General features: G+C 41.1%; 1 protein-coding gene and 1 long non-coding RNA gene across 7 annotated transcripts in view; one reads left to right on the top strand and one right to left on the bottom strand.

Moving 5' to 3' along the window:
• Positions 1-146, bottom strand: part of LOC127667588 (uncharacterized) — a 460-nt gene extending 314 nt beyond the window's left edge. Inside the window, exon 1 of the long non-coding RNA XR_007973899.1 lies at positions 7-146. This is a non-coding gene — a long non-coding RNA (uncharacterized LOC127667588). The remainder of the gene's footprint in view (positions 1-6) is intronic.
• Positions 1-23,679, top strand: part of Chd2 (chromodomain helicase DNA binding protein 2) — a 113,009-nt gene that overhangs the window by 2,868 nt on the left and 86,462 nt on the right. For 2 of the 6 annotated variants that reach the window (XM_052160658.1, XM_052160694.1), the window contains exons 1-2: positions 2,988-3,403; positions 21,631-21,862. In XM_052160658.1, coding sequence (XP_052016618.1) covers positions 3,303-3,403; positions 21,631-21,862 — 333 coding nt within the window. In that variant the 5' untranslated portion in view covers positions 2,988-3,302. Of the gene's footprint in view, positions 1-2,986; positions 3,404-21,630; positions 21,863-23,679 lie in introns of those variants that run through there. The other 4 variants (XM_052160676.1, XM_052160684.1, XM_052160703.1 and 1 more) reach the window with 3 other exon arrangements.

Below are 23,679 nucleotides of genomic sequence, written 5' to 3' on the forward strand. Positions count from 1 at the left end.
GGAAACCTCAGCTTACACTTGTTTACTTTGACAGACATGGGTTGCTGTCTGTATTTCAAGAATTTTCTAACTTGGGTTGATTTTTTTTTTTTTTTAAAGCGTGACCTTGAGATTGCTAACATGCCACACCCTGATTTTTTTGGTATCAATTTATGAAAGTTGAGTTGTGACTTAAGGCCTCTTAGAGCATTCAGAAGGTAAGGTACTTTTATACGGAGGGGCCTTTCCTAGAAACTGTAGTTTTTCTGTCAGTAAATTTTCAGTTTTTAGGTTTTCCTGTTGCAGAAAAATGACCTTGTCTGTTTAGCCATTGCTGCATTGCACCATTTTACATACAAGGCAGATTTTTTTCTTTGAAGATTCTGGGATATTCAGACTTGTAACCGAGGGCCATAGAGCAGCCTGGTAGTAGTAAATTATAGTAAATAGACATTTGAGAAAGTTATATGAATGAAAAAATGTACATTTAAAAACGGAATCACAAATAGGACCCTTTGACTGATGCCTTTCAGTTTATATATTTGATTCTTTCTTTTGATACACGTGACAATTTAAAATATTTTTATGACTTATCAAAACCTTAATAAATCCTGAGATCATTAAATCTGTAACCACAAAAAATCCTGGAATGCCTACTTCAGCTTTTCGTTTGTTACTATGACAAAGCAGCTGTGAATTTTATGCTTAAAATGTTACAAGGTGTGTATTTGTGTATATTAAGACAGGCTTTTCTGGTTCGCAATTGTATTTTATTTTATCCTTATGTTTTCGTTGGTGCTGCTTTAAATGTATCCATTTATTGTGACAGTCCTCTGGAAAGCTTTCTCTTCCGGAAGCTTTTTGATATACTGTTTGTTTAAATCATGATTTCTTTGAAGCAGCTTATCAGTGACTGAAGTAATAAAGCCTGTGAGACATTCCTTGTTGTGTGACTGTATTTTTATGTTAATTTAAAAATGCCAATGCATTTCTGGATGTGCTCTTAACAATTGTCATGTCATGGTTTTACAATCTTGCAGCTAACAAGGATGTGATTGGTATATGATCTAATTTTTACTTCATAATTTTGCATAAAATTATTTTTCCAAATTAGCTTGTAAATTTGGAAGTGTGGTAATATAGTTTATTACAAATGAATGGTTTTACTCTTTACTAAAAATATTTTGAGCCTTGCTTTTAAAGGTTTATTTCCAATTTTCTTTGCAAATTGAGTTACAATTTTGAAGATATTTTAAATTGCTTGTGTAATTGCTTGGGTCAAATATAGGACAGAAAGCTTCTAATACAAAACTAATTTTTTGGAAAGTAACATTTTGAAGGTATAGGAAGCTTCAGATATATTTGACAGTTATGAAAGACCCAATATTAAAGTTGTACTCCCTTGAGTATATGATTTGCATATTCTCACCAGGGTTTTGGCTTTCTTAGGCAAGGTTTTTTGTTTCATTGATCAGCCTGCTCTTAACTGAAAGTGATGTCTTTGAATAAACATACTTTTATCTGGGCAATAACTTGGGCATTGTGATGTATTTAATTCCTTTAGTCAAAACAAGAAACAGGATTTTAATTCTTTTGCTAAGTATACTTTAAATCATATACTTGATGAATGTCCAAGAATACTCTAGACTCATTTGAAGATGGAGTTACTTTTAAATTACTGTTACCCTTAAGTTATATACATTATTAATGCCTGTACAGTTATGACATCACTTCCTTTAAAGATTGTAAAGTTTAAAGAATGTTTGCGTTGTTTTGTGTGATATTTCTCCAGAGTTGAAATTTCTGTTGCTCTTGTATAGCTAACTGTTCCTGTGTCATCCAATAGGCTGACAGTACAGAGACTTAATTTTTGAAATATACTGTTTAGGGAACACAACTAAAAACCTTTGCAGCCTGACTCTGCAGGGGATGAAAGGAATTGTTTTCATATCGAGTAAATTTTGTGTCAAGAATCCCTTGAGACTGTGATGAGCAGAACTTTTAAGTAAACTTGTTTTCCTATTCCTGAAACAAGTACTATACTTTTTAAAATTGTGGTTATGTGTATTCTTGTAATTTTATTAAGTTAATGCTGAAGTCTAATGTGCTTTGTATATCACGGTTTTTGGAGATTAAATTTTACTTTTTAGGATATAATTTTAAACATTTTACATTTGTAAATTTCTACATGTAAAGTATGCCAAATACCCCTAAGTTATATCCAGGGACGGAACCTAGGGGGAAGGGAGCGCACATGTCCTAGGATATGGCATTTCTAAAGTGAAAATTAAATGTCTATCTAAAAATCGTTTACCTTTGAGTCATATTTCGGTATCCAGAGGTGTGGGTAAATCTTAACGTTTTTCGCTAGCCTCTTATTGTAAGGCAGGGATGATTAGAAAAGACATTTGCAGTGTTTGTGTACTGGAACAGGCAGTTTTAAGTGGCAGCCATTTTATGACGCTGATAATACTTTTAAAAATCGAATTTTTAAGAACGCTGAAAACAAGTGAAACCACTATCAGAACATCCCTTTCCCCACGTTCCCATTAGTACTCTGATGATGAAATAAGGGGCAGCTCGGTAGTTGGCGCAGGCAGCAGTTCTCGGGGGCCATGGCTTCTTGGTGTAGGTCCAGCTCAGTCACAAAATGGCTGTTCCTTTGTGCCGCAGCGCTGACAGACATACTGCATTGCACTGTGTACTCGCCAAACAGCAGGAAGTTGCTGTGCGGAGTTCAAAGGCCGGCCGGCGCTGGCGGCGGGTGCTGATTGGCTGTGTGAGCGCCTGGTAACAGCAGGGTCAACGGTGGCGCGGTCGGGCTGGTTCCGCCCCTTGACGTCAGACGAAGTGGGCGGGCGAACGCGGTGACGCGTGCCCTCGTGCGTCGGTCCGCTGCTTCCTCTATGGGCTCTGCTATTGCCGGGGGCGGGGCAGAGGGAGGGAATTTCGGTCCGGACTTTCCGGTGGGCGGCTTCTTTCCGGACCGATTTTGATCCTTGTAGTCCTTAGGCCTGGCTTGTAGTGGTTCACACCACACCCTACAGTGTGTTCCCGAGCCCATTCTTGGAATGTTTATTCTCTTTTGGAGAAAAGACATAGTAATCGTAAATCTCCAAGTAGTACTACGCTAGGTTTTTTATTTACAGTTTTCGCTTTTTTTTTTTTTAAATGTTCCGGTGCGTTTTCTCCCGTTTAGTCCCTCGTTCTGTGTAAAGAGATTAGTGAGTTTAATTTTGTTCCCATTGGTTGAAAGTAGTTCAGTGTGAGTGGAATGTTTTTAATTCAAAGGCCTTAACGGGTGTTTAAGGACTGTGACACACATGGCTCATAAACCAAGGGAAGAACATTTGAGCTTGTCCCCGTGCATTTTTACTTGGTATCAAACATTTTCTCAATTGACATTTGAGGAAGAAAAACTCAGGTCAGTATCTGTTTAGTGGTTTGTAAGAATCGCAGTGGGGTAGTTAAAGAAATGGCCTAGGAACGTTTATTTATATATTGTGACTACAAGTGTCAGTGCATGAGGCAATACATTACTGTTTAGTGTCAGCAAACTGTTAAAGTGTTACTGGCACTGGCCAAGACTGGTAGCGGAATTACTTGGTAAGGTCTTGAAATGTCTTGGCTGTAGTCTCCCTTTAGTTCATATCTGATAAACTTCTGTGTGGCTGTTCATTTCCTGACTTGTTTGGGGTCCCTTGTAAAAATTTATTTTTAAAAATAGTTTACCAGCTTCCGCTCCAAATTAAATCATAAATAATTAATTTGACCTTGAAGAAAAAGCGGTGTCAGTCCATTTCTTTGCTGTTTACTTCCAGTATAGTTTAGGAATATTAAACTATTCCTTAGGAGACACTATTAACAATTCAGTTGACTATACTTTCTGAGCAACTGAGTGTGGTGGCATATACCTTTCATTGGCCAGTAAGTGGCAGAGAGAGACAGACCTGTGAGTTCAAGTTCAGTCTGGTTTGCAAACAGCTCCAGGACAACCAGGGATATACAGTGAGATTCTCTTAAAAAAGAAAGAAAAATGGTATAGGCTTCAGTGCTCCTAGGAATGTTTTTATGGGTGTTTGTCAAAGGAACAATTCCCTGTGATGGTTTTTATAGATTTTCCTTAATCTTGGTTGCTTAGGTGAAATTCTTAGTTTTCGGGTTTTAAGGTTGTTATACAAAAGAATTACGCAAAAATTTTACTCCTGTTTATTATGCACAAAATGCTTTAACATCGCTAGCGATCTATGCTTTGTAAAGTGGTTTTGTATTTACTAGTTTCCAACATTTAAAAGGGTTTACAAAATACAAGCAACAAAAATTTTATCCTGACACTAGGAGGAAGATAATAATTCCATCTTCCATTTTTTTTTTGTATTGGAATTAGTATTAAGTTTTAGTGTTTGCTTGTAGCCAACATTGCGTTGTCTTTGAGTGAATAAACAGTTTTATGGAAGATGTTTTCAGCCTAGATACTGCACTGTACGAGTTTGTGTGTATTATCACTGACCTGGTGATTTAGAAACTGATTCCAAGTGGAGCCAGTGGACATGTCAAAATATTACTTTAGGTCTGCCTTTTGAGCCTTTTCCTTTACACCCTGTGTAAATACGTAAGGACATGCTAAGAAACTGTGTGTGTGTGTGTGTCTGTCTGCCTGCCTGTCTTGTGTCTGTGTGTGTGGTTTCACAGATTAATAAAATTTGGACTTTGGTGGGCTTTGGTGACACTTGACTTTAGTTACAGCTCTCAGGAGGCAAAGGTAGGCAGATCTCTGAGTTTGAGGCCACTGTCTGGTCTATAGAGGGAATTCCAAGACACAGAAAAACCCTGTCTTGAAGAACCAAAACAACCAAAAACTTCCCACAAAACAAAACAAAAACCCTTGTACTTGTAATCTTTTGGGGGGCTTTTTTATGACTAGTGCCTTTTGTAGACAAAGTCAGTGGTGGTCAGGAGATATGGCTTACTTGGTAGTATGTGGTTCCTAATTTCATAAACTGTATGTGACATACCTGAAATCTTTTTATGTGGGATGTGGATCCTAGAGAATAAGGAGTTCAAGGTCATCTCCAGCTTTGTGAAGTTTCAGACTAGCCATGGAGACCTGAGATTAGGGTTCCAAAATAAGAGAAAAAGGTGGAGGTTTGCAAACAATATTTCATATGTTTTGCAAGCTAATTGAGGGGTAATTTATAATTGTATTTGAACCGTGCACACTTTACTGTGGTGTTCAGCCCAGCTGTCTAAATTTGCACTGCACAGTTACTAAGATCACCTGAAAGGTCCACATCCACACCATCTCTCAGAAAATTTTGTATAGTGACCTTGGCCCTAACAATAAAATTGTGTCACTTCTAGTAAATCTTTTTTATTTAAACCGGTTGTAGGCAGCTACTACTGAAGAAAGACCTTTAGCTTTGCCTGGCTACTTTAGAACTCTTTCTTGTTCTAAAGCTTTTTGGAGCAGTGTTACTTTAACAAGGAAACTGCTTAAACACCTGCCCTTTACCCTAAATTAGAGTTACTTTTGCCAACCAAGAAAAAACACTTCTACCTTGCTTATCTTAGGGAGGAGTTACTTTTGCATACCAATAGAAACAACTTGTAGCTTGCTTACCTTAGGTGATTGTCCTGCTGAGTATTACCTCATCCATTCCTATGAGATCCTCAGGTCTCTCTAATGTTGTCATCCATTACTTGTTTTGCAACTTTAATGGATTACTAAGAAAAAACCAGACTAAAACTACTTTGACCCTATCATCAAATGCCCAGGGGCTGCGTTTCTTTATAAATCAGCAGTTTAGCACAGTGGTTACCTTGTTTGTATGTATGCTGTGACCTCTGATCCCTAATCAATTTTGTGCCTTAGATGATTAGGTGACAGTGGGCCTGAGACTTCTGCAAAGCTGTGCTGGAAACATTTGAGCTCAAATTAGGATGTGAGGGTCAGGCCTTCTGACATACATAACAAGCTTGCTGTGTTTTCGCAGAGTGTGAGCACTTTCTTTCGGGGCACCCTGGTTTGCTGTTTCACATGTCTTCCTAGCCATCATATTTTTAAAAACGTTGTGGATTCTCTTGTAGTTTGGGGGAAAGTAGGTTCCACTGTTGTTTTGCTTTTTAAAATTTATTCTTTTTATGTATATTAGTGTTTGGCTGTATTAATGTATGTGTACATGTATGTATACTATGAGTATGCCTGGTGCTCTGGGAGGCCAGGAGAGGACATTGTATCCTCCCCTGGGACTAGATTTACTGAAAATTGTGAGCTGCCGTGTGTGTGCTAGGAACCACATGCCTGCATCCTCTCCAAGAGTAGCAAGTGCTCTCTAATCAGCCCAGCCACCTTCCTCTTCTCACCCCTTTAAGGAGCTGGGTAAAGGTTAGGCTTAATTTTAGGGTTCTTGCTAGTCAGGAGCTGTATATGTAGTGGGCTATCAATTCAGCTTTGACTTTAGTACTAATTTACATTATTTGGGGGCATGAGTGTAGACCTTGTTAATTGTTACTGGGTTGTAAGGATTAAGTATTAGAATGCCTTTAGTGTTCCTTAGGAAAGAACCTAGCACACTGAAAGCACCCAGTAAATGTAAACTACTAGTAACACTGTTTTATTTTATTACTGCTCCCCTAACCCTTCCCCTGCACTTGTAAGTGCCCTCTGATGAGACAGGTTCTGCTTAAGTGCCCTCCCTGGTGGTTGCTGGGCTATCAAAAGTCCATTTTAGGCAAGTTAGGAGAGAGAATGACCTCAGAAGGCAAGTCCCCCTTTAAAACCTTGGGCGCATTTTGTATTATAAAGTCGGTTTTATTTTTTTCTTCCTCGGGAGAGATAGCCCCTTTGGGAGCCCGATTATTCTTCCTGTTGTTTGCTTCACAGCCCTGCCCTTTGGCAGCATCCCTTCCCTTCCCTTCCCTCCCCTCCCCTCCCCTTCCCTCCCCTTCCCTTCCCTTTCCTCCCCTTCCCTTTCCTCCCCTTCCCTCCCCTTCCCTCCCCTTCCCTCTGCTCCCCTCCCCTCCCCCTCCCCTCCCCTCCCCACCCCACACCATCTTACTTTGCCCTAGTTTGCTCTTCAGGCTGTCCTAGGAAAGCTGACTAGAGAGCTCTTCCAGTAGTAGTTAGTTGCAGCCCAATCTAGTTGGCTGGAGTTAGCCTGCCCTAGTACTATTATACCCTGATTTGCCTGCCCATGTCTGCTGTGCACTGTAGTGCCAAGACTAAGTTGATATTTTATTTCACTTCAGTTTTTTTTGTCTCAGACAGTGAAAGTCTTTTAAAATATTTCAGTCTAGCCCTACCTTTCAGTCTTAATTTGTAAAAAGTCTCCATGTGGTTTAGATTTACTAGTGTTTTCCTATTTGTAGTGTCTCCATGTGTTCCAGATCTTCCAATGGAACATGTTCTTATTTTCTTTAGTAATAACTGCTGGCCTGTCACATCCTCTGTTGAAACTTTCAGGCCAGTGTTTTTAGTTTGCTGTTCAGGAAATAAGAATTGGATGGAATTCTGAGAAAAGAAGTTAGAGGTTTAGTGGAGAGGAAATGTTTCAGTGCTGAATATTCTTCGGCTCCAGGCATGCGTGTCAGATGTGGAGTGAGGGCCTTTTCTGCAGAGGTGGGGTTCCTCGTATGTCTCAATTTGTGGACGTTCTGGTGGTCTCATTCGCTGTGTATTTAATACTCACTCTTCAGATGGATCCAGGATTTTAAATCTTAAAAAGAACTACTTAATTTCAATACATTTGCATTCCAGTCTGACTTCTCCCTTGGCCTGAAGCTTATGGAGGTGATTATCAGATTACCCAGGAGTGGAGTATAAGTTGTAACTGCCATCAACATTTTAAAATTCGTTAAGAAAAATCCTTAGGGAATCTCATTCATGTCGTCTGTCTGTCTTTTTGAAACAGAATCTTACTTTATATAGCTCTGGTTCGCTTATAGTTCATTCTGTAGGCCAGGCTGGCTTTTGTACTGCCTGCCTCTGCCTCTGGTGCTGTGGTTAAGAAGGCAAGTGCCACTAGCCCATGCTGCTGGCGCTCTCTCTCTCTCTTCCTTCCCTTTCCTTCCCTTTCCTTCCCTTTCCTTGCCCCTGCCCCTGCCCATTCCATTCCCCCCCTTTTTTTTTTCTTTTCTAGACATGGTCTCTCTGTAGCCCTGGCTGTCTCAGAATGTTGTATAGACCAGGCTATCCTCAACTGAGGGCCACCTGCCTCTGCTCCAGAGTCCTGGGGCTAAGGACACATAACACCCGAGCCCCGAGTGGCCCTCCCTGTACTTTCAATCTTTGTATTTTGGTAGGTCAAGTCTATATATGAAATGGTTGTGAGAGACTGTTTCAATGAAGTGAGAAAGCTCTGTAAGAGCTGTGGTTCATCGCAGCATGCTGTGAATCCAGCCTTGTTCCTGAAGGGGATGATTATCATCCCTGTTTTGTAAATGGGAAAGTTGACGTGTAATGTAGTTATGAGTGGAATTCTGACAAAGGTTTTTGGTAACTGGCGCTTGTCTTGGATAGCTGTTGATTCAGAAAAAGCTATAGAAGAAATTAGGTGACATCACCCTCTTCTGCTCCTAAAGTTTTTATATTTTTGCCTCCTTCCCCTCCCTCTTTCTGTTTGTGGTGTATGTAGTTCACCTACACTGAGGTCAGATGAATTGGGTGACCTCTATCACTGTCTACCCCATTCCTTCGAGACAGGTTCTCACTGAATCTGCAGCTAGGCTGGCAGGCTCCACTGAGTCTTTTCCTATGTCTCAGCATTGTAGTTTTAGACCACACCTGTCTTTATTTTATTTTACTTTACTTTTCTTTTAAAGACAGTCTTCACTCTATATACTTCTGGCTACCTGTGGAACTGTGAATACCACATTGGTTTTGAACTTACAGAGATCTGCCAGTCTCTGCCTCTGGAGTTCTAGGATTAAAGGCATGTGTGCTAGCTAACTTTTTAATTTAAAGATTTATACTTGTGTTTTGTGTATCTCTGTTTCTTGTATGCACCTCATGTGCTTAGTGACCTTGCCGACCAGAAAAGGGTGTCAGACCCCGGTGGAGCTGGGGTTGTAGACAGTTGGGGATGCCAGGAGGGTGCTGGGAAGACTGCAAGTGCTCTTTAACCCGGGGCCTCACCAGCCCCACAACTGGCTTTTTATGAAGAGTCTGGGGATTTGAATTTCAGGTTCTGATGTTTGTGTGGCAAGTGCTGTTACTGCCAAACCTCCGCCCAGCCCACCTTTTACATTTTATTCTACTTTTCTGAGACATAGCCCTGGCTGTCCTGGTACTAACTCCTTAGATCAGGCTGGCCCCCTGCAGTGTGGGATTAAAGGCTGCTGCACCACTCACAGCCACCTCTTTTCATTTTAAAGAAAAAGGCTCAAGAGTACTGTGTATTGTGAATGTGATTTTCAAAAGGCCATTATTTTACATCAAAAACTCTAGTGAAAGTGTGGTTGGCCATTGAAGTGGTTTCGTTGGCTGCAGTTAGAACGGAAGAGTGTGGGTGGATATGTGGCCATGAAGTGGCTTCCTTTGGGGCAGCTGCACCTGGACGTGCTAGGTGGAGGGATGTCTCGGGAAACCTTAAGAGAGAGCACGGTTTGCTTTACTGCTACACGTGCACCTCGGGCCAGTCTCATTTCTGTTTGTGCTCCCTCCGCTGTGTCCTAAGTTTAATTTTTGTGCACATTTTGTTTTGAGAATTACCTGGATGATGAAAACAAGCATGGTAATGATTAGTGTGTCCCCTGCTCAGATCCAGGTACACGCTACTTGACTTTCACACAGGCCGTCTGCGGGTGCTGAGGGGAAGTTGGGACTGATGGACCAAAGTTCTGTGCACTCTTTCTCTTTAACAAAGGTTTGTCTTTTGAGTTTAGCTTTGTTATATCTTTTCATATTTTACATTATATATGTTTATGGAGATTTAATTCTAAAAATATTCTTGTTAAGAATTAGGCACCTGTGTTATTAGTCATATCCCCAGGTTTCTTGCTTGGGATTGCTAAAATGGAATAATGTAGGGATTGTACCCGAGAAGGTGACTGCAGAGTTTTGGCAACAGGACAGGGCTGTGTGATAGGTGTAGAGAGAGCTATCAACAGTTTGGATCGCTGCTCTTTTTCTCTCTTTTTGGAGATGGTTTTACCCAGGCTGGATTGTAATTTGAGACAGTTCAGCCTCGGCTTCCTGAGTGATGTTCTTGGTGTGTGAGCCACCACCATCTGCCATTTTGCTTATTTTTTGAGCAGGGTTTCTCTGTGTAGCCTTGGCTGTCCTGGAACTCACTCTGTAGACCAGGCTGGCCTCAAACTCAGAAATCCACCTGCCTCTGCCTCCCAGAGTGCTGGGATTACAGGCGTGTGCCACCACCGCCCGGCTTGGATGGTAGCATTTTACCCTTGATGTTGTGAGGCTCTCACCATCATTTTATCTTATTTGGAAATATATTCGGTTATTACCAGGTGCTGAGCTGCTATTGACATCTAGTGCATAGGCATGTGGGATGCTAAACAGCCTACAGAGGTGCTCCCTCAACAGTCCAGCTCCAGCTCTGTCTAAGGTGTCCCTAGAGAGAAAGCATGTATGACTAACCGTGGAGTTGTACCACAGTGCGTGTTGATGAGTGCTACGCCGAGGCCCCTCAGCTTGCTTGTTTTCTTAGCTAGCTCCAAGGACTCTTGAGGACATGAGGATACATTGAACATTTATTATCAGGCTTGGTAAAGTGGGCTTTTAATCTCCTTTGATCTTATAAAAGTCTTTAAAAGTTATAGTCTACAAGTTAGCTAGTAAGAAAATAGACTCGAGGTTTAAAAGGAACTCCTGGCCATTTATTCTTAGTGTTCATAATGTAAATATCCCCTTTGATGGTGGTTAGAACCTTGTGTATGAGTTCAGGGAGGGTTCCTTGTAGCTTCTCTTCAGCTTGGTGTGGTTAGTCTTGTTTTTGCCTGAGTGGAAAGCTTTCTTTTTGCCTTTAGTATATAACTGTTGCCAGATCCTGATTATGCATATTAGCCTCCATTAGATCATTTCTAGCTTCTTTGATGTGATTCACACCCACATTTGCCAGGGCCGATAGTGTGAGTGAGTATAAGGTAAGCCATCTACGTTGATGAAACGTCAACTGCTTACTGGGGAGCAGGAGTAGCATGAGAAAGCGTAAGGTGACTTCTGCCTGGGCCTGATGAGAGCTTCCGGAACACTAGATAAATAAATGCTGGGCATCTTCCCTGCCCAGCCTCCAGAGTGCCAGTTACAGGCCTGTCCCTCCAGATCTGTTGTTCTCATCCATGCTGGGATGGAACCTAGAGGGCCTTAGGAATGATGGGAAAGCCCTCTGCTGCTCTAAACTGCAGACTTAATTTGAGAAAGATGGTTGGGATTTAGCTTTTGTTGTTCCATGAAATTGTAAGTACCATTTTGCATATTTTTCTTTAAAGTGAAAGTGAATTTTCCTATAGAGAAATGGCAGTTTTTTAACTCGAAGATCTTATTGGGTTTTATTAGTGGTTGTGGAATGGGCAGCATTTCATCTGTAAGGAGGGAGGCTTGGAGGAACAGTGGTATCAAGTAGTCAGAACCAGGAAACAAGCACGGAGTTCCCTTTACTAGACAGACAACTGGATTGTGCAATGTAAATTGCCCTGGAGGTAAAGTAAACAATTTAGAAAAGTTTATTCTGAGTGACTTCATTTTGATTTTTTGTTGGGTTGACTGGTATATTAGCCCACTCCAAATCAGTGGCCTTCTGTAGACTAATAATGAGATAGATGTCAATGGAAGCGGGAACAGAAACACACACACTCAGTTCTTGCTGCTGCCACTGCCAAGAGAAATTCTTTATAGTGCTTCAGAACTCATGGCTTCACTACAGAAAAGAACTTCATTTCAGCCGGGCGGTGGTGGTGCACGCCTGTAATCCCAGCACTCTGGGAGACAGAGGCAGGCGGATCTCTGAGTTCCAAGACAGCCTGGTCTACAGAGTGAGTTCCAGGACAGCCAGGGCTATACAGAGAAACCCTGTCTCGAAAAAAACAAATCCAAAGAACCAAAAAAAAAAAAAAAAAACTTCATTTCAGGTTGATTTAGTGTATATATATATACATATATATGTATATATGTGTATATATTCATAATATAGAGTTATGCATGCATATATTAGCAAATATTACATAATAATATATAGCAACATATATATAGTACTATGTTTTAATAATTGATATTACATATAATATAACAATATATAACAAACAGATTTGTTATATTGGCCCAGTATATTTGTTTTTATTTTATTTGTTTATTGTATTTTGAGAGAGTTTATTTGCATAGGTAGCTCTGGCTGTCCTAGAACTCACTCCTAGTGATCAGTCTCCCAAGTGCTGGGGTGGGCACATTAGGAAAGTTGTGAGCTTGGGTTCCTCAAAGGAGTTGAGATTAAGGTCTTTGGCCATAAGTACTGCTTTTGATGGCTACTGACGTTATATCTGGAAGGGCTGCTAAAGGAACCTTTAAGAATATCCTTCGACAGGGTTATGCATGGTCTTAGTTGTTGTCACCCTCCACTGGCCTTCCATGTCCCCCTTCCTCTTGTGCTGAAACCCTCTTCAGGAACCTTTCTTTTTGGGGAAGTTGGTGGTGGGGTGGTTTCCGGTTTGTGTTAGGTGTGATGATGTCTGATAAAGTAGAAGTCTAGGGCACTGACTTTGTGGGGAAGGTAAGATGTGCGGTGAACAGCCTGGCACTATGGTGTGCAGAGGCAGGAAGAGGTGTGAGTTCAGGGTCAGCATGCTATACTTAAAGAGTTTCTGCCAACCAGCCAGCCAGGGCTGTGTAGAGAAAGAAACCCTCTCCACAAAATCAAGGTGTGTGTTGGGTTTGAAGGCTTGATTTACTCTTGTTCTGAGAGGAATGTCTGCATGCAGTGGTGTCCTACCTGGAGCTCCTTTGGGCAACCCTGTCACCCGGGTAGCGGGGTTGGACTTATTCTCAATGGGGAGAGTCTTTAACTAAAGTCCTCCTCTCCCCTGCCATTTTTCCTGTCTATCTTGACTAAGAAAGTGAGTTCATGAACTGAATCCTAGGAAGGGATCTTACATGAAAAAAAGAAACCTTGCTGGCCATAGTGATATTCCTATAGGTAGCTCTAGATCTTGTGAGGTAGAATGACATTTAGATCTTTTGAGTTCTTGGTTTGTCTATAAATTTCAGGTTATCCAGAGAGAGCTTCAGTGAATCGCTGCTTCAATATCAAAAACCAACAAACCTTTTTGAAAAATTATGAAGAAAGCAGAGAGGTTCAGAGAATAAATTTTATCAACAGTTACGACATAGCTACAGCCCCTCACATCCCTTTAATGACTGCCATTCCGTGCTAACTTGGCAGCTAAAAAATTTGAAAATGTTTATAGTTTGTATAGTTTTGGTTTAAATCAGTTTTAGAATTGTCACTTGTATTTTATAGATGTAATTAAGCCCTAATTTTATTCCTGAAGTTATTTGTGTAATATGAATAATTCACATCTTGTATATTTTATACATGGATATGGAGATCCATTCTTCCTTCCTTCCTTCTTTCCTTCCTGCTTGCTTTGATTTACTCAGGAAATATACATACTTATGTATAAATTTGCAGGAATTTTTTTTTTTAATGTAGGGTTTCTCTGTGTATCCCCTGGCTGTCCTAGAACTCATTCTGTAAACCAGGCTAGGCTGCTAGTCTTGAACATAGAGATCCACTTGCTTCTGCCTGTCAGTTGCTGGGATTAAAGGCGTGCGCCGCCATGGCTTGGAGCTTATACATGTATGTTTAAGAACCATTTCTGGGATTGCTAAGATAAGCTGTCAGTTTGACCTTCACATATGTGTCAAGGCATATCATGTATGTACACAGAAAAAGTAAAGACTGGGGGGAAAATAGAAAAAGAAAAGAGAAATGTTTGTGGTTAATGCCTTTACTCTAAACCTGTCTAAACTTTTGTTAGTGGTGTGACTGTTTTCCTTACTAGCTTATCTTTAGTTAATATTTTTATTAGTTTTGGCAAGATGTGTAAAATTATCTACCTCATTACCAATAAAGTTTAATTTTTTTGATGTTACTTCTTAATTATATTTTCTTTTCTTTTTTATTATATTTTAAAAAGTTTATTGGCTGTTTTAGTTTCTTTTCTGTGATTTTGTTGTTTCTTACTGGATTTTAAAAAATTATTTATGTATTTAATTTTTTTTTTTCCTTTGAGACAGGGTTTCTCTGTGTAGTTCTGGCTGTCCTGGAGCTCACTCTGTAGACCAGGCTGGCCTTGAACTCAGAAATCTGCCTGTCTTTGCCTCCCAAGTGCTGGGGTTACAGGCGTGCACCACCACCGCCCGGCTATCTATTTAACTTTTAAGATGTATTTATTTATTATTCTATACACTGTAGCTGTCTTCAGACACCCCAGAAGAGGGCATCAGATCTCATTATGGATGGTTGTGAGCCACCACGTGGTTGCTGGGATTTGGATTTAGGACCTTCGGAAGAGCAGTCAGTGCTCTTTACCACTGAACTATCTCTCCAGCCCAATAATTTATTTTTATTTTATGTACATTGGTGTTTTGCCTGCATGTGTGTCCATGTGAAGGTGTAAGCTCTTGTAGTTACAGGCAAGTATGAGCTGACATGCAGGAACTGGGAACTGAACCCAGGTTCTCTGGAAGAGCAGTCAGTGCTCTTAACCACTGAGCCATCTCTCCAGCTCTCCTACCTGACTTTTGATAGGCCAGTCTTCATGTTTTTCTTACCAATATAGTCAACTCTGTTTCCCAGACTTGCTTGGCTCAGCCATGTTTATAACAAAACCTAATCGTCAGAGTCCTAAGATTTGACCTGAGAAACACTAGAGGACTTGTACATGGTCAGTGATTGAAATAGCTTTCCCTTTCCATTTTCTTACAGACACCAAGCCACAGCCTAAAAGGAGCAAGCGCAGGGCAGGGCAGCTTGGCTGATTTGATAATGTATTTGACTGAAGGATGTGCAGTGCAAAGCCAGCCTTTCCCCAGGAGGGCAAGTGCAGATTCAGTAGTTCTCAGATGTTACTAACACACTGGAGAGTCAGTTAAGGATTAGGCTTTTTGCTATTTCTGACACTTAGTATCTATAATGTGAACTCTGTGTGGATAACTCTTCGTAGAACTTCCTTGCATTCTTCAGATTTGCATTCACCAGCAGTAACTATAAAGCTTTGTCAAGAAGTAAGAAGTTCAGCCATTTTGTGAGTTAGGGGAATAGACACCAGTGTGCTGAAATGGACGCTCTGCAGGAGAACTGCAGGCTTTCTCCAAGTGCAGTGCTGTTGTGCTGTCCTCTTGTGGTCGTTTTGAAAATGATACTTTAAGAACTGGAAGTGACCCTGTTGGTTTTAAAGTCCAGTGTCAGAAAGACTGATCTGTTTCCTAAAAAACTTAGTAAAGCTGCTTTTTCCCTTTTCTTCTCTCTTTTTCTCCTTTTTGATACATATTTTTTTTTTGTCCAGTTGAAAGTATAAATTTTGTTTGCAGTTTATAGCGTTTGAATAATTTTCTTTTTTTTCTTTTCTTTTCTTTTTTTTTTTGGTTTTTGTTTTTTTGGATTTGGTGTTTTCGAGACAGGGTTTCTCTGTATAGCCCTGGCTGCTCTGGAACTCACTCTGTAGACCAGGAACTCAGAAATCCGCCTGCCTTTGCCTCCCAGAGTGCTGGGATTACAGGTGTGTGCCACCACCACCCGGCTAATAATTTTCAAATGAATATGCTTTTTATGAGGCTGTAGTAGATAATTCATGTGAATTTATTTTTGACTGCCTTGTAATTATTACACCTAGAAAGTCAGGTTATTGTTATTAGAGCAGAAAGTCTTTTTATTTGAGGATTGTTACATATGAAGTGCAATTTCCCCCTCCCCCCACACCTCCTTAGGATCTAGGACACAGGCTGTGTCCTGATCTTCAGCTTTTCAGGTGCTGCTATTAAAGGTCGCACCACATGCCAGGCTGCCCTTTTTGTTAGTCTTAGAGAATCTCTGAGTCCATGACCTGACGTACTCAGGATTCCTCCGTGTTAGGGAACTTCAGCTGTTGCTTCTCTGCTATGTCTGGACCTTGTCCTTTTCAACAGTAAGGACCTTGTTCTCTCTGTTTATTATCTCAGCACTAGTGGGGCAGAGGCAATACCAGAGGTTGGCTTAAAAAAAAAAAATCAAAGCCGTGTGGTGGTGGCGCACGCCTGTAATCCCAGCACTCCGGGAGGCAGAGGCAGGCGGATTTCTGAGTTCGAGGCCAGCCTGGTCTACAGAGTGAGTTCCAGGACAGCCAGGGCTATACAGAGAAACCCTGTCTCAAAAAAACCAAAAAAAAAAAAAAAAAAAAAAAAAAAAAAATCAACCATCTCTCCTCCCAAAAACCTTTATTAAGGTTTTTAGGAAAATCATTCCTTCTCTTGGAATATGTTATCTTAACATCTAACTTGCTTATTCCAAATTAAAGCTCCTTTCTTTGTTTTAGGTCATATCTTTCATGCTTGCCTTAATTTGTGATAATAGACCTGTCCCCTAATACTTGGGCAAAAGAATTTCTTTCATTCTTTTTTTTTAACTGATTTTTGGAGACTGTCTTTTGCGTAGGGTTGTTCTCTTGCCTTGATTTCATTTTTCGGAATGTGTTTGTTTAGTTAGTGAACTAGTTTGTATGTTGAAAATATTTAAGACATAAGCAGCTATGAAGTTCATCACTAAAGCCACAAAGATGCCCATATGTTTACAGGTGACTAACTTTATTTTCCTGGCTTTGGTTTTTGTAGTATTTTATTTTTTTACTTTTTATTTTATAAGCATAAGCAGAATCTACTAGCATGCCCCTTTCCATAGAATGAGCCACTCTTAGCACATTTATAGACTAGCTTTTACACTCATAAATGTGTGCAGATGGGAATGAGGGTGTTTTGTGATAATTGTATGCAGTGTTACACTTCTAGGGGCCACTTGAACAAAAGCAGAAACACAGCTGTCCAAAAAGGTATATACAAGAATATTTATAGCTTTATTGGTTATACTATGCAATGGGGAAAGAACCTAAATATTCTGCTTAGAAATAAAGATAAACTAGAAATGAATCAAAGATATTTATAGATTATTGGTTAAGAGAACAATTTGAATATAACCAGAGTGGACATTGAGATGCAGTGTACTTATGTGGCAGTTCATAAGGAATTGTTCTGACATGGCATTGACACATTTTACATCTACTGTGAGTGCTGCTTTTCAGCACAAAACTAAGCCTTTATACTTTACTGCTTTCAGCAGTACATTGAAACTGTCTCTTGGTAGCTTCTTCTGGGTCATTAAACTGGTCATTTAGCATTTTTCAGTTACATTGGAATATTTCTTTGCTCAGAGAATATGTTGATTATACTGTGTTGCTCTGATAATTTTAGTTGTAATGATTGCCTTGTAATGATTGCCGTGTGATTTCACACACAAATTCTTGTTTGTCTGGAGTTCAGCTGGAAAATGAAGTCATTTCAGTCACTCATCACTAATACACATCCAGAAGGTGGCCTTAGATTTCAAGCCTGTTTGGAGGTTGCCAAGTGTCTTAGGGTTTCTATTCCTACACAAACATCATGACCAAGAAGCAAGTTGGGGAGGAAAGGGTTTATTTAGCTTACACTTCCGATGTTGCTGTTTATCACCGAAGGAAGTCAGGACTGTAACTCAAGCTGGTCAGGAAGCAGGAGCTGATGCAGAGGCCATGGAGGGATGTTTCTTACTGGCTTGCTTCCCCTGGCTTGCCCAGCTTGCTTTCTTATAGAACCCAAGACTACCAGCCCAGGGATGGCACCACCCACAGGAGGCCCCTCCCTCCTTGATCACTGAGAAAATGCCCCACAGCTGGATCTCATGGAGGCGTTTTTTTCTCACCTGAAGCTCCTTTCTCTGTGATAACTCCAGCCAGTGTCAAGTTGACACAGAAAACCAGCCAGTAGAATTGACTCCTTGTCAACCTGACACACAAACACATCACTATTAAGCCACAACCCTTTCATATTCATCCCCAAGATCTAAATAACTTTAAAAGTCCCAGTCTTTACATATTAAAAGTTCAGTCCCTTTAAAATATCCAATATCTTTTAAAATTCAAAGCCTTTTAAAAATTCAAAGTCTGTTAACCGTGGGCTCCACTAAAATACCTTCTTCAAGAGGGAAAAATATCAGGGCACAGTCAGTGGTAATCAAAAGCAAAATCAAATTCCAACTGTCCAATGTCTGGGATCCACTCATGATTTTCTTGGCTCTTCCAAGGGCTTGGGTCACTCCTACAGCTCTGCCCTTTGTAGCACACACCTGGCTTCTAACTCCAGCTGCCTCTATTCCACTGCTGCTGCTGTTCTTGGTGGTCATCTCATGGTACTGGTATCTCCAAAACACTGCTGTCTTCCACTGTAACTAGGCTTCACCAAAGCCTCTCATAGGCTCTTTTCATGGTACCAAGTCTCAACTCCTTTCCTTGACCCCTTCAGTCCTGGGCCATCAATTGCAACGGAGACTGCACCTTCACCAGTGGTCTTCCCCAGCCTCTCACAGTGCTGAGTGACCCCCTTCATGCCTTCTAAACCAGTACCACCTGGGTGACTCTTACACATTACCAAGCCCAGCCACAGCACAAGGTACAACCTTGACTATCTCTGGAACAACAAGTAACCACTTTATTTTTATAAGAAGGGACAAATGGGAGACAAGGTAATGTGTCAAATAGCTGGACTTTATAAAAACTTCAATTTACCGTTCTTGAATTGGTGTTGGGATTAAGCCTCAGATTTATACACAAAGAGCACTGTACCACTGACCCACACCCCTAACTCAACTGCTGGGGTTTGGATTCATTTTCCTAGGGGCAGGAATCACTGTGCAAAGTGAGAGCTAGCACAAGTTGAGAGCTGAAGCTGATACCCAGCAGCTGGGGCTGCCAGTTTTCTCTTCTTAGCGCAGTAATTGCAGTGGTAGGTCAGCATTTGGAAGTGTCTAAGGCTGAGCTCAGCACCTGGGAGAGCCAGGCATGCATTCCTACCGAAGATGCTGCTGGGCTTGCTGCATAAGCTCTGCAGGGCATGGAAGTGAAGGGTTCTGCGATTTATACCATAGCTCAACAAGCATTACACAGAGCAAATGGAGATGAGGGAAGGAATGGTGAAGAGAGAGCAGGGGCTTGGAGAGAGCCTAGCAGCTAAGAGGGCTTACTGACTGGTCTTTGTAGACAACCTGGGCTTTATTGCCCTGCAACCACATGATGTCGTAAGTCCAGTTCTAGGCCATCTGCTGCCCTCTTCTGGTCTATGGTACATAGACATACATGGAAGCAAAATGCTCATACACAAAGCTCGTCAGAGCCTTTGTTTTCTAGCTCGTGCTGAGGTGGGTGCAAAGACCAGGCCAGGGTGTTTTATCAGGGCAGAATGTGCAGGCCTTTGTTAAGTACTCAGTTGCCTAGCTTCCAGATTGTTCCCTTGCCTCCATCTTAGGGAGGATGGCTCTTCTGAATCTCTATTATAAGGAAGTTTGGCAGCTAGTTCTGTATCTCTCTGTGTACAAATGGTGGAGGCAGAACTAACAGTCCTTTAGTGCTCTGAGTTTCATGGTATTGTTGGCTCGGAGAACTTTCTCTTAGACATCCAGGTCTGAGACTAGATGTCAGACTCTCAAAGCATTCATGTAGAAATATTGCTGCTTTCATAGCTCCCATGTGATGCTCATGATTTTTTAGTCGGCTGGAACTGGTTAAAAGATGGTACAGCCTGGGGGCTGGAGAGATGGCTCTTCAGATAAGAGCCTTAGCTGTGCTTTCAGAGGACCCCAGCTTGATTCTTATTAGCCTCGTGCCTCCTCACAACAGTAACTCCAGTCCCAGGGGATCCAGCTGGCCTCTGTGGGTACTGTACAGACAAAGTGCACAGACATGTATGCAGGCCGAATAGTGATATGCATAAAATAAAAGGAAAAGAAAAGGTAAAACTAGATAAAGTGAGAGATGTGATAAAGTACAGATGCCTAAGCAAGAGGGAGAAGGCCAAATTCCTTCTTAAATTATCTGTCTCCATAGGTTTGTTCTGGAGAAACACATGGATAAAGTATTTAGCAAGCCTGGCGGTGGTGGCGCACGCCTGTAATCCCAGCACTCTGGGAGGCAGAGGCAGGCGGATTTCTGAGTTCGAGGCCAGCCTGGTCTACAGCGTGAGTTCCAGGACAGCCAGGACTATACAGAGAAACCCTGTCTCGGAAAAAAAAAAGTATTTAGCATTTTCCTGACATTAAGAGGTGATCAGGCAGTGTGTGTTTCTATTGTCTTTCTTCTGTAGAGAATAATTTTTCCACTTTCATCTCGATGTAAAGGCCCTTGTATTGTGCTTTTTGTAGATTTGGATCAATGCAAGTTTCCAGTAATTTATTTTCTTTCTTTCCTTCTCTCTTGTTTTGTCAGGGTCTCATATATTCCAGGATGGTCTCCAACTTGTTATGTAGGAAATGCTGACTTAGAACTTCTAGTCCTTCTGAGTATATATCAATGCACACACACACACACACACACAAACACACACATACACACACATATACATACATACATTCATACATACATACCAGGGCCCCCCCTGCTGTCTTTGAATGCATACCACCAACCCAGTTACACCCAGAGCCCAGTTTCCATAGACCTCAGTTAAGTGACCAGTTCTAGTTTGGCAGGTACAGTGGTGGTAACTAGGGAATGTTCCTCTCAAGCTTCATGCTGCTGTGCCTACCTCTGCCTTCAAAACTTACGCTTTGTGGCTTTCGTGATTGTTTACCTACTAAGGATTGTTCTTTTCTGAGGGTTTGAATGAGGGGTGGGGAGCAGGGTGTGTACCTTACCTATGACTGCTGGGTGGTGGCATTCTCTTTAGAATCCTGGCTTTGGAGGCAGGGCCTCTGGACTGCAGATGAGGCCCGTAGCTCCTACCTGAGTTGATCACCTGTTGCAGAGAACTGCTGAACCTATGTTTACCTTCTCCTTTTGGGATGGGTTTATTTTTGTCGTTTTTTGTTTTTGTTTTTGTTTTAAAGATATATGAGTACACTGTAGCTGTCTTCAGACACACCAGGAGAGGGCTTTCAATTCCATTACAGATGTTTGTGAGCCACCATGTTGTTGCTGAGAATTGAACTCAGAACCTCTGGAAGAGCCATCTCTCCAGCCCTATTTTTGTCATTTTTGAAATTATTACCTTTTATTTAGAAGGGGGCATTTGGTACTTAAACAGATGTGACTTAGCGTTCCAGTGAAGCTAGACAGTTCCTTAAATACTCGGAGCTATATAGTTTTACATCATTTGAGTGAAGGGACCTATGCTCTCCTGATTGTGTGAAAATATGGAAAACACTTGGCATATGTATGGTATCGAAAGAAACAAAAGTAAAGGTTCCTAATTATAGGAAGGTAAAGCATTATTTGAAGTAAAACAATAAAAGTAAATTTGAAGATGTGGATGCTAACTTGGTGAAATTATGGTGTGAAGACATATCACCAGAGGATTTTAAAAAACGATTTATGTGACAGTTTTAAATGTTTCTAAGTCTTTTTTTCTCTGCCCGTTTCTCTGTTAAGTCATTCAGCCTCTGAAGAAGCTTCGGGTTCAGACTCTGGCAGTCAGTCTGAAAGTGAGCAGGGCAGCGATCCCGGAAGTGGACATGGCAGTGAATCCAATAGCAGTTCGGAATCTTCTGAAAGCCAATCAGAGTCCGAGAGTGAATCGGCAGGTTCCAAATCGCAGCCAGTCCTTCCAGAAACCAAAGAGAAACCTGCCTCCAAGAAGGAACGGATAGCTGATGTGAAGAAGGTATCTCTTGAGATGGATGTTGCAAATTTGCTGCTATCTAGGACCAATTAGCAGAATGTTTCCGAAGAAGGTTGTTTACTATGTTTTTGTCTGTTTCTGGAGATAGGGTCTCATGTACCTTGGGCGAGCCTGGAACTTGCTTGCTCAAAGTCAAGACTGGCTTACACTCTTGACCCTCCTGCATCATTCTTCCACGTGCTGAGATTATAGGTGTGCACTGTCATGCCTGGCCATTCTTCCCTCCCTCACTTTCCCTTTGATTTCAGACAGGGTCTTACTATATAGCCTGGTGTGGCCTGGAACTCCTTCATCCTCGTGCTGGGATTACAGGCCTGGGCCATCGGAGCGTTTTCCTTGTCTGAATAATAGAAAACAAACCACAGTAGCCTGAACAAAGGCAATTGTATCTTTTGCTTATTAGAAAAGAATTTTGTAGCAAAGAATTCAAAAGGCAAAAATAAGGTGCATAACATTTTCACATCGATTCCAAACCTTGGAAGACATTCTTGGTTTGGTGGAAAAGAATTGTGCGATGGTGTGGCTGCATCGACAGGTATTTGAACTTTTGGGGAGGGGGGCATAGGATATCATATAGCCCAGGATGCCAGAATGACCTTTGAACATCAACTCCTTCCTCTGCCTCCTGTTGGGATAAGAAGCTTGTGTTCTTTTTTGTGGTGTTGGATTTGAGCATTGTTGCTGAGTACTTCATCAGCCTAGGTACTTCCCAGCCCCACCACATAGGAACTTGTAAGATGTTATTTGAGAGATGTGTGTGAACCACTCAATACGAAAGAACATTGCTTTCCACCTTAAAAAAAACCAAACACCTGAATAAAGTTTTATGTCATTGTCTTTTAAATTTAAGCTACAATATAAAATGCAAATTTGTATTCATATTATAGATGATATTAAAATTGTAGGCTGTAGTGGAAAATTTCAGACTATATGAAGTCAAAAGTCAGCCATTGGAGCTATTGAGGCAGAACGGTTATTGAAGTTTTCAGCAAAGTTGCTGCACAATGGTATTTGGCTTTTATGGGGCCTCAGATGGCTCTAGGATGCTGATGGCTAGGGATAGGAACTTTTACACTGGAGTTTGTGTGTTTATTGACTTATTTATTCATTTGAGACAGGATCTCCCTATAAATCCATGACTGGCCTGGAACACTTTGTAGCCCAGACATCTCACAGCTGCCTCTATCTTCATACTATGATTAAACACATGTGCCAAGATACCTGGCTCTGTGTGTGTGTGTGTGTGTGTGTGTGTGTGTGTGTGTGTGAGAGAGAGAGAGAGAGAGAGAGAGAATCTTGCTATGTAGCCCTGGCTGTCCTAGAACTCTATGTAGACCAGGCTGACCCTGAACTCCTAGAGATCCATATGCCTCAGCTGCCCAAATACTGGGATAAACGCATGTGCCACTACACTGCTCCTATTTTTTTTTCTTTTTTTTTTTTTAATAGTTTACTTACATATATGTGTGTGCTGGTCCTTGAAGAGGCCAGAAGAGGGTTTCTAATCTACGGGAGCTGGACTTACAGGCGGTTGTATGGAACTGTGCCTAGCTTGAGAAAAGCATTACTGAAGTTAGATTTGCATATTTAGTCTCCACCACCGAATAAATACGTGCATATACATATATAGACATGTAGGATATCAAGATAAGATTACATCTTCAGGAATATTAAAATCATTTTGTGGTTAAGGTGATCAATTCTATAAGGTAAAAATACATAATTCTATGTGGCTGGGCCTAATAGAGGGATTCCTTACATGAGCAAATCCAAAAACACTGCTTTCTATTTAAATCTTA

This window comes from Apodemus sylvaticus, chromosome 1 (genome assembly GCF_947179515.1).
Source record: "Apodemus sylvaticus chromosome 1, mApoSyl1.1, whole genome shotgun sequence".
Taxonomy (NCBI): Eukaryota; Metazoa; Chordata; class Mammalia; order Rodentia; family Muridae; genus Apodemus; species Apodemus sylvaticus.